We start from the raw sequence: 11,934 nt of genomic DNA on the forward strand, positions 1-11,934 counted from the left end.
CCATATAGTAAAAATGTATTAAATCTTAGAAAATCTTCTTCTCTACTCCCATATATATTTGTTAAAAACTAAATGAATGATTATGATGTCCATGAAGCCCTCTACCAAAATTATGAAATTGATGACCCCTCTGTCAGGGGTTCAGGAACTAGGATGGGGCCAATATGGCCATATAGTAAAAATGTATTAGATCTTTAAAAATCTTTCTCTTTACTCCGAAACATGTGGGCAAAAAACTGAATACATGGTTATGATGTCCACTAACTCCTCTACCTAAATTGGGTAATTCATGGCCCCTGGGTTAGGGGTTCAGGACATGGAGGGGGGGGGGGGGGGCAATATAGTGTTAATGCTTTAAAATCTTCTTCTCTATTCTCACACATCTGTATGAAAAACTGACTTCATAATTATGTTTACCAGGAAGTCCTCTACTAAAATTTTAAATTTCGTGTCCCCTTGGAGTATGGGTTTTGACTCTAGGGCAGGACCAAAATGGATGTGAAGGTGTTAATGCATATAATGTTTTCTTTACTCCCAAACGCTTGAAAGGAAAACTGAATTCATGATTTTGTAGACCAGATCTTTAAGTTTTCGCCAAAATTGTAGGTTTCATAGTTCTTTTTGAAAGATTTCAGGCAGGGAGGTGGTCGTCATTACAAATTTATAATTTGTCTACTCCAGAATGAAACCCAATTAAATGGTTATATGTATGAGACTCCTCGACAAGTTTGTGTATGGGTTATATGCTACTCAGGTTACCGTTAAGGCCTATAGGCTAAAACAGTTTTTGTACTTTCTAGATAAACAAATAGACTTGTTGATAATAAAGTTATTATTGGCTAACCAAAATCACTGATAAGCAGTACATGTAAAATGATTTTGGTATATATACCAGATTGTGATGACTTGTCAATAAATGTTGAATATTTTTGTTTTTAATATAATACTAGAGTTGAAAATTCCCTGTCTTGTAGTAAGAGAAGCTAGACTCCAAAACCTTGCCTCGTAGACTTCTTCATATTCAAAAAGACCGATCAAATGTATTGCTTGAAAAAAAATCTCGCATTTCTGTTTTCGTACATCCAGCGTATCTAAGCGTCCGAATGCTGTTGTGTCAACTTTTTACTTAATCGTAAAATTGTACAAGTCTCCACTTCAACATTAGGAATAGACACCAATAAAATTTTTAGTGGAATGATTAACGAAAAGAAGTAATTACTTTGAACGCCCATTTGTTTTTGGAGAGAAAAGGAGGTTACATGTACCAATTGAAAGATGCAACGTTAATGGGAGGTGGGTTATGCAATTAACTCTATAAATTCTTTCATTATTCCCTTTCATTAAAATACCAACAACAAATATTTTGAAAAGACAAAATTTTGTGTTTATGAAAATATCACTCATTTTATCCCATCAAAGGCGATCATTTCTTTCGGTTGCGGGAATGGCATATAGGCATATTGACGACGTTCGATAACTCCGCCTTCTTTATTGCGTGATATAACAATGATCTCAAGACAAAAAAACACACAAATGATGAGTATGTGAACGCTTGTAATTAAATTAATGTGTGTGTGTCTATATACTAGTTTAAGTAATGGTGGTATATGTTTACCTTGTTGCTATGCTAAAGTTGCAAGGGATAAAAAATGAAAATATAGGTTTATTCCATGTTGAATACTAGTATAGGTTTTCCCAGGTTTAGTTTCATTTAGAAAATACTAGAGAAAGATTTCTAAAATGACATTCAATTTGACTCGATACGTACGTCTAAACCATGTAAACGATTGACGTCATAGTGTTTGCACAAGGTGTTTTATTTTATTACTCATGCGTTAATTTACAAATTTTACTATTGTATATCATGTGCAATCTCTTCGACGTACAAAAGCGTTTTGCGTCAGAGATTCTCCAAGATGATAAAATAGATGATAATGAAATAGCAACAATTTCAACAATCTCAAAACCAGATAGATTTTGTTTTTATTGCCACCAATTAAAATGCAAATTTTATAAAATAACAAAATTATGAAGTGTCATTCTTTGAATGTCAACTAAAAATGCCAAATCTTATAACTTCCAAAAAAAGCAGATAAAAAAGACGCCATATTTACACACTAATATTGCTCTTGAAAAAAAAGGCATCAAAAGGTGTCATTTCTTTAAAGATGAACGCCACTAAAGGCGCAATTATCTTCAGTCATCTACTATACTGAGTTAATATTGCTCACATGAAAACAGCAAATAAAGACTACAAATTTCCGCTTTTACAGCCACAGAAAGCGCCACATCTTTTATCTCAAGAAACAAGCACCAAACGGTGAAAAATATATTCCAGCAATAAACGGCACCAAAATATCTATCCAAAAAAACAACAAAAACGTCTCTTTTTGTTTTAAATAAAAGCATTATCTTTTGTATACAAAAGCGCAAAGTCTTTACTGTACATATGTAATATTCTCTTCTAGAATCCAAGAAATAAGACTCCATATCTCTTGTCTAATTTGAACTGCGAAATTGCGGTTCTTTTCTATTTCCGTGCATACCCCCTCTCTTTCTCTCTTTCTCTCTCTCCATACACATGAATTAGATTTTTCATGCAAAGGTGCCGGACACAACTGATCTTTCAAGTTATTTTGGTAGAAGTCTTTTGAAACGTAGTCATGCATGCAGGAATCAATAACCTGATTGGTTCGTTTTGTTATTGCATAAATCGTGATTACTGCATAATACATTCATAGCAAAATTACAATAACTCCACTTTGGTTTTTGGCTCAAAGTTTCTCTGCGTATATGATAAAAAAAGGGATTGAATGTGACTCCTTATATTACGAAAAGATGATAATGGTCAAGCACTAAGTATCGTTATTAAAGTGAAATGGGGTGACAACAATAAAATAATCTTATCAAAAACTTGGCGAAGGGGTGAGCTCGTTTATAAAAAGGGCACAGTTTGCTGGGAAAACTGTTTTATTATAGTCGATATATATATTATTTACGTCACCAAGCATGTTCATGGCGTTCTGTATTTAAAGTCCCAAAGTATATTGTGAAATCGTCACGTTTTCTCGTCTAGATAGAATAGTATCACCCGAATGTTCTAGGTTATCGTGTACATCGAAGTTGAAAAAAAATTGGGGATTCCCATTTTTAAAAGCTGGTGCGCATGTGTTATATGTATACGTAAATTATATCTATGAAGGGGTGAACTATTGTTGGAAAGGTTGCCGCACATTTGTAGCGATTAATAGCAAAGTTAAATTTGTTTCTGTTATTAATCGATACACTAGGCAAAGAATTGAATATTAAAAAAGTTGGTGATTTATCTACTCATGTACTGCTGAATTTTAGGGAGTTTTATAACCACTCTTTGCAGTCAGTCTAGCATACTTCATCAGAGTGAGGATTCATACGAGAGACGATACTGACTTTATCTAGTGCTACACATCTTATTATAAAATTAATACTAGTACTAAGCATGTTTTTTTTTTCCTTCAAAATATAGAGGGTAAATCCCGATTGACAAAGGCTCTCCCAAAGCAGTTTATGCAAATAAACTGAAACCAGGCTATCAATGAAATTATTTTATAGCCGGATTCTAGAGATTTTGTGGGGTAGAAATGAAGTCATCAAATAGACTTTTGTGATATTTCTTCTCGTGTGTATACTTTAAAGTTAAACAACTGTTTACAATTTTTTTAAGGTTTTGAGATTTAAGACCTGCAGTCATATAAAGAAACATTCCCTTCTGTTATAATGTGGGACCAGGGGACGAAGCCCCCGAAAGCCCTCGATTCTAGAGATTTTATATGGTGAAAATAAAGTCTTCAAATTTAGACTTTTGTGATATTTCTCTTCGTAATTGTACTTGCAAGTAATAAAATTACAAATAATTTTAAGGTTTGTAGACCTGCAGAAATTCCATCAAAACCATCTGCCTTAAAGATATATAAGAAACATTAGATAAATAGTGCCTGTTTTGGAGGGTAACAGTTGAAATTGACACCCCAAGGAAACCATTGTCAACCGACGCGAAGCGGAGGTTGACAATGGTTTTCGAAGGGTGTCAATTTCAACTGTTATACTCCCAAACAGGCACTATTTATTTTATTATACTGAATGTCTTAATTTTAGAGATTTTTTTTTACTGCTTTTATGTAGAAATGACGTGAATTCTACGGCGAACCGTACGCGCATAATTTACGCGCATGTAACAATTCGTTGTGTTACCAACCATGAGGGTAATAGTGCTTCTAAACCAATCAGATTTCAGTATTTAACATGAACGTATAATAATTCCTTTTATTTCATTGCGAATGGCTGTAAATTATCTAGTTGAATGGAACGTAGTAAATAAAGTTTTAAAAAAGATAACTATGCTAGCTTGTTTCATAATAAACATAAAAGAGTCGATAAAACACAAGCTAGTATTACCTACTAATTAAAAGTGGGTGACTGGTCACACTTGAACCCATGGAGAGCGTAACTAGAATGGGTTTTCTATGTAGATTACACCATTGAATCCACGGGTTTTCCTCATACTACTCCGTTAAAATTGAAATTAGTCCAATGGAGAGAAATCCAATGGGTTTCCAAAAAGTTGATAGTTAAGATTCGCAACTTGTACATTTTCCTTTTCAGAAGGAGTATGATTTAACTTTATTATGACAGTTTTTTTTTTGTTTTTTTTTTTGGGGGGGGGGGTCGGGTGCGCCCCCTTGAATCCGCCACTGGACTTCCCATCAGCAAGAAATAGGCAAACGGGTCGCTTCGCTCGCATCGTTTTTCCCTACAAAACAATGACAAGTGACAAAGTCTGATATACCTTTTAACGTAAACTACAAATATGACCATAGGACATGAATACCTTTAATATTTCAATTGATACATTTTGATTTGGTTCCATATCGATTTTGGTATTCAATAGTTTATTTTATTTTAATTTGTGACACGTGTGTAGTGGTCAATACAACCAGACATGAAAGCTTGGCGTACTGGATTTATACGAGTTTCATACGATATCGATTTGATTTTCAAATCCATAATTCTGTGTGTGAGCCTTACTTTGAAAAAGAATAAAAAAAAGTTTAACAATTTTTAACCTTTATTGATTTCAACTCATAAATCAGGAGAATCAATTGCCGCCACCCTTATGCTTGACCATCTCCGCCATCTAGCAGGAGTTCTAGTGAAGAAAGACACAAGAAACTATAATGCATGGACAGTTTCTATGAGGAACGAATCTGCACTGGAGAGGAATACAGTAGAGACAGCATTCTCGAAGCCCTAGTCGGCATTGGAGTCGGGGGTCAGTCATTTCGACTGTTCCGGCTTTTACTTCGGAATTCAGTCGCTAGTCACAGTCAGTCTTTTTTAGTTTCGACTGGTCGGATTGTTACTAGTAGTGATTACATCGACAAGGTCTTGTCTCTCGATGCGACCAAGTGCCAAACATAACTGTTGGCGTGTTGCGTCGTTTCCTTTCAACTCCGTCCATTTTTTTAACGTTTGAAACGCGGATTCCTTCGGATCTCCTCTGGTTTCTTCTCTTATGATATCGATGTCTCTGTCAGGTACGCCGAGCATGCGCCCGACTCTCCGATAAGCGTTCTTGGCTGCCAATGCCGGACAAAGTCTCTGAAGTTCTGCGTCTGTCAGTGTTCCCGTTCCGTTTGATCCCAACCCTGTTCAGTTTTTAAAAAATTGAATTATTAAATGGTGTCTCCTTAATACAATGTGTTTTAAGAAAAAAATTGCATATCGCGATAGAGGCTAAAGTACATATATAGAGTACAGCTGTGTTTAGATAATCAAATGTTACCCCTAGGAATAGCACATCTCTGGGTAGGCTTATCGCTTTGTGCGCCATCAATGTCCAGTAGATGTTGTTCGACAGTCTTGAAATGTGATTCTATGAGAGGAATGGACTCGTGGTTCGATTCCTTTTGACATTTAGCCGGATTAGTTTCATGTTCCCGAATTACATCATTCCCCGTATTAAAACTCAGTTGTCGATTACCTGCAGACATATGTTCATCGTTTTGGGTCAGAGGTGTTTCAAGAGTTGCATCAATAATCCTAACCCTATGCATAATATAAAATTTCAAAGTATGAGAAAATGCATCAAAGGGTTTTATAATCTGTAATTCGAATTTAGTGGAACATCCAAATAGAGGATGGGCTGTAAGGCCGGATATGATATACATTATACCAGTATTATATAGTTTACCTGGGTACCCGATATGTCTGATTCTAGTATGTTAAGCATGGGGAAAATATATATGTACAAGTCGTTTAGATTTATGATGTTTTCACCTGTTAGTCCTTCGTTGTGTTTGTTGATGGCTTCCTCGATTAAGATCTACATGTATCGAATAAAACATGGAGGTTAGAAATGGAAATTAGGCACACGTGTTTAAGAAAATATTTTGTGAGAAAAAAAGCTTATCTAAGAACACTGTTCAGATATTAGCACTGATTCATAATCAATTTTGATTTTACAACCATCGAGTAATCAACACAAGAAACCAACTTACTCGGTTTCGAATAAGACCGCCTTTTCCGGACGTATAAAGCTGTGAAAATCAGAATCATTAGGAAGAGCACGGATACAACCGTGTAGACGAACACGTTCTTGAAACTGGTCAAATCTACAAAATATAAGCTTAAATCTACAAAATATAGCTCTAAACCTACAAATTATGATTAATTATTAAAAAGGGCGGGAAATGTGTAGTTCTATCGTATTAGTTCTACAATACTGTATCCCACGACTGACACGTGTTTAGAATTGAAAATGCCGCAGAAATAGGTTACTTAGTAACTTATAAAATATGATACAACGATGGGAGTCTATAACGCCACCACGATTACGACTGTTTAGACATTGATCTTGACACTATCACACCCAAATACATGTACATGTACTAATGTCTAGTAAATTAGATTGAACTGTATGAAGCAAATTAGGCAATAGTATACAAGACCCCCCCCCTTTTTTTCCATTTCTGAAAGCGTAAGACTATAAATATCAAAGAATACAGTATAAGGATATGATTTTCAAAAAAAAAAAAAATTACGTGCATGTCATAAAAACAACACACCTTCGCTGGCAGTTGATAGATAATTTTTATGCTGAGTCATTTTTGGATCTACTGGTTTTTCTATATTTTGCCTGAAAATAAAAGAAAAATATTCCTATTTTCAAAAGTTGTGAAAGAGACAAGATTGAAAATTACCAATTACAAATAGTACTAGTATATCACTTCAACCAATAAACTGCTCGTGCTAACCACAGCTAAAGTGAATATGATATAAACCCATTAAAGTGGCATGGTCACGTTTTTGTCAAAGAATACTTTTCCGGTTTTAATGTCAGTGGTCGAGTTATATGCAAGATACAGACCTTACAATTCTTTGTTTTGTCAAAAAAAGTTCTTGTTTACATTTTGAATGTTGATAAGAAAAATCCAGGTTTGGGACTGTTTATTTATTTTCAAAACGAATTAGCAGATAAAAAAAAAATCAGCATGAGGAAGAGATTTTAGCGGTTTATTAAACCAATGTAGGCAAAACATGGCATAAGCCTTATTTATATAACAAAGAATTGTAAGCCCTGTATCGTGCTTATAACTCTACGACTGGCACTCAAATTTTGATAGATCATTTGAAATGCATTGCTAAAGCATTCTAAACAATAAAAGTAGAAAAATAAAATTTGATCAAAATCGTGACCATGCCCCTTTAAACATTATATTCATAAGTTTTGATCTATATTTTTGAAAATAACGCGTCGAAGATTGAATCACACATGTTAAACCAATTCCATAATGAAGTGCAGCCACTTACAGTGGTTGTTTTGTGGGTGGTTGGGGTAAAGGAGCTGCACATCTCGCGTTCCTGTCTGTGATGCAGGGTCGCTTTTCTCCCAGGCCTCTCGCCGAGCAGTTCTTACACGGCCGGCACGGCCCGTAACCTATGAACTTACTGAAGCTCACTCCCGGGCTGCACTTGACACACCCCCTACAGGACACTGCCCCGTGTTCGGGATCCATGTCTAACTGGAATAATGTAATGGCCAGAATTGTATTTACTCAGAAGTGGTGAAGAGTTTATAAGGGGTAAAAAGTGGATGTCACTTTTTTTTGGTTGGAGAGAGAATTGTGTTTCCCGATAGGAGGAGAGGGGTTTAGGGTTAAGATAGGATTTCATCCCAACACTGCGATATACATTCATAACACGAATGAGGCAATTTTCCTGCTTGAGCGTCATGAAAGGTGAGAGATATCATAATCAGTCTGCAGGGGGTTCATTTCCATAAAAGATACTCACATTGAAAATGATATCATATTTTATCATTTATAAGGTGTTATGGGACACCTTTTGATATTAATCTGGATACAAGTAAATTATAATCAAAATACTTTTACCGATTGAGAATTTTCAAATTTTACTATTTTTTTTTACAAAAAATGTATTTATAATTTTTTTATGGAAAGGTAAATTTTATAACCGCCCCAGCGGGATTGGAACTCATAACTTGGAGATTCGTAGATAACGCTCTTACACAGTCCGCTACGCTGTATTAAGTTGTACTTAATTTTTTTATTAATTCGATAGAAAGTACGTCACAATATGGAGGTGTCCTATACCACCTTAAAAACTAAAATGGTCATATGTGAATTTCACTCTTCCTGTCTCCACGACAAAAATGCATACATTCTTTTTTGTGTAATACATGTACATGGATTAGGTTACAATGTTTGAAAAATAATGCAAAGTTAATTTAGGTGTGAAATTATAGAATTAGTGCATTATGAACACCCAGCATTTTTGATTATTTACATGTAAAATTTGAACACACCTCCCCCCCCTCTGAATTTCAGACATATATACATACTAACATAGGGAAATGCCTTACCTGTTGGTATTTTCCATAGCCCCAGCCTGGCGGGCACTTGTCGCACTTCTTACATTGTCCGTATTGTTTAACATAATGCTCGTGCTTTCCAGGTCTACAGAAAACTTCTTTCTTTGTTTCAACTTGTGAAATCAACGAGAATAAAATTACATAAACACAAGCAACCGTCTGCCACTGCATAGTCGCTGGCTGTTGACAAACATTTAGAGGGAATCGGGAATCCCCCTTTTTGTGCACTCATTCAAGCCACCCAAAAGTGCAGGGTGTCTACCTGGAATTTGACGTTTTGATTCTAAGTCATTATGCAACAATTATAATAAATATTGCTATCTTAGATAACGATATATGTGTTAGTTTCATTAAATCAAATTTGTGTTAAAGTCGTCCTTAATTTTTCACTATTGTATAATGCAATTCGCGCTCTGAATGCACCTTTGCTTTAAACAAAATTGTCACAGTGGTAATCATACAAACCCACGCATTTGGTGATCGTACGGTTAATGAAAAAGTAGGCGGTGTCTAATTATTATCTTTAATGAATCAAATAGTGTCTTTGTCTGTTAGAACCCAGACGTCCTTGAAAACTAAGATTTTTTTTAACAAATTGTAAATCAACCTTACCACCACGAAAATAGTTTACTGACTAATAATTGAGTTATCGCGGGAATAAGATTGGAATGTTATGCATATACATATATTTTAATATATGATGCAGTTTGACCCCTTTTAACTTTTACCTGTAACGTCGATCCGATCCGTTCTAGATAATAAGGAAAGATGCTTCTAAATTGGTCACCACGTCATACCTTTTACCTTGTCGTGCATACTACAGCAATTAATGATATTGCTCAATCTCACGTGCAAGTCTAATTTTTTGAACAAGCAATTTACATATAAGGTTAAGAAGTTAACAAATACAATGTACATATAATCAGGCAAGCATACATGTATAGTCATAAGTAATAAATAAAATCAAATTTCAGTTTAAATAAAATTGCATTCGACTGCATAAACCCCTATTTTTCAATTCAAAATCTACAAAAAATGAAAACCTCATTAATTTACCACTGTTGGTTATGACATAAGCTGACACACAGATGGCTTATTTCCAACAGAGGCTTAGCAAATATGTTAAAATATAAAAATATTATATCAAGTCGCAGCAAATAAAATGTTTATTTTCACAACAATTCCCAATATTTTTTAAGTTTAAAATCTCAACTTACATTGATAAACTACAATGTACTATCTCCTGTAAATGTCGTATGTGCAAACTGTAAACAATGTACATATACACTATGACTGACACTGATCGAGGAAACCTACATGTTATCAAATAAAAGTACTCTGTAATAGTCACAATGCTTATCAACAGTCACATGAGGTAGCCTATACGATAAACATAATATTAAACATGACCATATATGTACATGTAAACACATTCATCTATGACTAGGAATGCCCGACCCTTATATAGACACTAACTGTCATACCGTTGTTCTATCTTTTCACTGAAACATTATTACATACATATATTACATGTATATATTTATAGTTCTTAATTCATGCTTCATTATTTTAGTGTGTCAATGTGTTTTACAAAGCTGTAGCATTTTTGTCTAGATTGGATGTAATGAATATTCATTTACATATAATTACCAGTAGGTCTAGCTGTCTTTTTATTTTTTATTTTCTCCGCAATTCAGTCCTTGTATGTGGATGGCAATAATATATTGGTTATATAGTACCATCGTACATGTGAACACATAATTATGATAATCAATGGTCTCGTTACACGACAATTAATTATTAAACCTACCTGTCGTACAATTAACAGATGATACCTGCATATACTCTCAGTACTTTGATTTTGCACACCTAAAGTGGAAAACAATGAAAGTTTCTAAATCTAATTACAGACTTTGAAAGCCCTGGGGAATACCGAACAAAGTGCTGGGGTAAAGGACAAATATCACCCCATGCTTCTGTCAGGAACTCTTGATGAAAAATAGTATCGCCTGGTGTCTACCTTATCTAATGTTATTTACTCTTCAAACTAAATCCGATGCAAGACTTTCTTATCAATCTTACAGTACACATTACAGAAAAAATGCATATACTAGTATAACCCGCGTTAGCGGGTTTTGTAATTTTTACCGGCAATGATCGCTACCTTCAGAACCCGCATAAATCATCAAAGAAAGCATTTTATTTTTTATATTTATATCTTTCTTTTAGTTAAGTAATAAATTGATTATGAAAAGTAAGTAACATTTAATGTACATAAGTACGTTAGCTAAAAGAAACAGCCAAATTGTCTCCTGTCTGATGTCATCATGATTATTTCGTGCAGTCCATGATTTTTCTTAGGTCGCTATAAGTATCGATAAAGAGGGCGTGTCAATTTCAGTCCTGCCAGTTTCAGCCGCTGTAGATTTCGACCAATCGATAAACGGGGCATGTAGAATTCAGTCTGGTTGTTTTTATAGAGCTATGAATTAACTATAAGTTTCCGTAAGAAATAGACAGAATAATACTTCGTAAATGTAAATAGTCATATGACGTATTGTAACATGTACCAAATACAGATAGATTTGTAGAGATAACAAATCCCTTTATATAGATTTGTAGAAACTATTTTTTCTTTGATACATATGAAAGGGCATATTCGTAAAAGATATGATATCATTCTGTTTTTAAATTACCCCTTAAAAGACATAGGCGTCGGAACCGGGGGGGGGGGGACTTTTTTTTTTGCAAATGTAGACCTAACCATTAGGCACATAGCATTATAGAGGGTTTAGCCCCCCCCCCCCCCCCCCCCCCCCCCCCCACTTTTTATCGCCGGAAGTATAGTTGTTCCTAAATTAACCTTAAAAGATTGAGAAAGTTGGAATAATAGGCCTAACCCCCCCCCCCACGGATTAGGAATTTCATGATTTGGGGGGGGGGGGGGGGGATTTGGGTAGGTAAAAATGTTTTTGGATAGGCAACCCCCCCCCCCCCCCCCCTCC

General features: G+C 35.0%; 1 protein-coding gene across 5 annotated transcripts; it reads right to left on the bottom strand.

The window, feature by feature from the left end:
• Nucleotides 1–4,772: 4,772 nt before the first annotated feature.
• LOC128157118 (uncharacterized) lies at nt 4,773–10,794 on the bottom strand. Of its 5 annotated transcripts, none has more exons than XR_008239798.1 (8): nt 8,921–10,045; nt 7,849–8,060; nt 7,104–7,174; nt 6,537–6,650; nt 6,316–6,361; nt 5,822–6,084; nt 5,103–5,684; nt 4,773–4,789 (listed from the first exon to the last, which is right to left on the bottom strand). XR_008239798.1 is itself a non-coding variant. In XM_052819498.1 (8 exons), the coding sequence occupies exons 1-8, from the start codon at nt 10,768–10,770 to the stop codon at nt 5,374–5,376; spliced, it is 1,170 nt and encodes a 389-aa protein (XP_052675458.1). In that variant the 5' UTR covers nt 10,771–10,794; the 3' UTR covers nt 5,087–5,373. The 5 variants fall into 5 exon arrangements, 4 of the variants coding, with proteins under 4 accessions (XP_052675458.1, XP_052675459.1, XP_052675457.1 ...); XM_052819498.1 differs by lacking the exon at nt 4,773–4,789 and adding an exon at nt 10,740–10,794 and having other exon boundaries at nt 5,087–5,684; nt 8,921–9,042; XM_052819499.1 differs by lacking the exon at nt 4,773–4,789 and adding an exon at nt 10,147–10,230 and having other exon boundaries at nt 5,087–5,684; nt 8,921–9,042.
• Nucleotides 10,795–11,934: the final 1,140 nt, after the last annotated feature.

Source organism: Crassostrea angulata, chromosome 7 (genome assembly GCF_025612915.1).
Source record: "Crassostrea angulata isolate pt1a10 chromosome 7, ASM2561291v2, whole genome shotgun sequence".
Lineage (NCBI taxonomy): Eukaryota > Metazoa > Mollusca > Bivalvia > Ostreida > Ostreidae > Magallana > Magallana angulata.

Excerpts from the sequence above, each read along its gene's own strand:
- LOC128157118 (XM_052819496.1), bottom strand. The coding sequence starts at position 9,100 with ATGCAGTGGCAGACGGTTGCTTGTGTTTATGTAATTTTATTCTCGTTG. Across the intron at positions 6,362-6,536 it reads GCGGTCTTATTCGAAACCGA|ATCTTAATCGAGGAAGCCAT; the intron begins GTAAGTTGGTTT and ends CGATACATGTAG. Across the intron at positions 5,685-5,821 it reads GAGATGTGCTATTCCTAGGG|GGTTGGGATCAAACGGAACG; the intron begins GTAACATTTGAT and ends AAAACTGAACAG.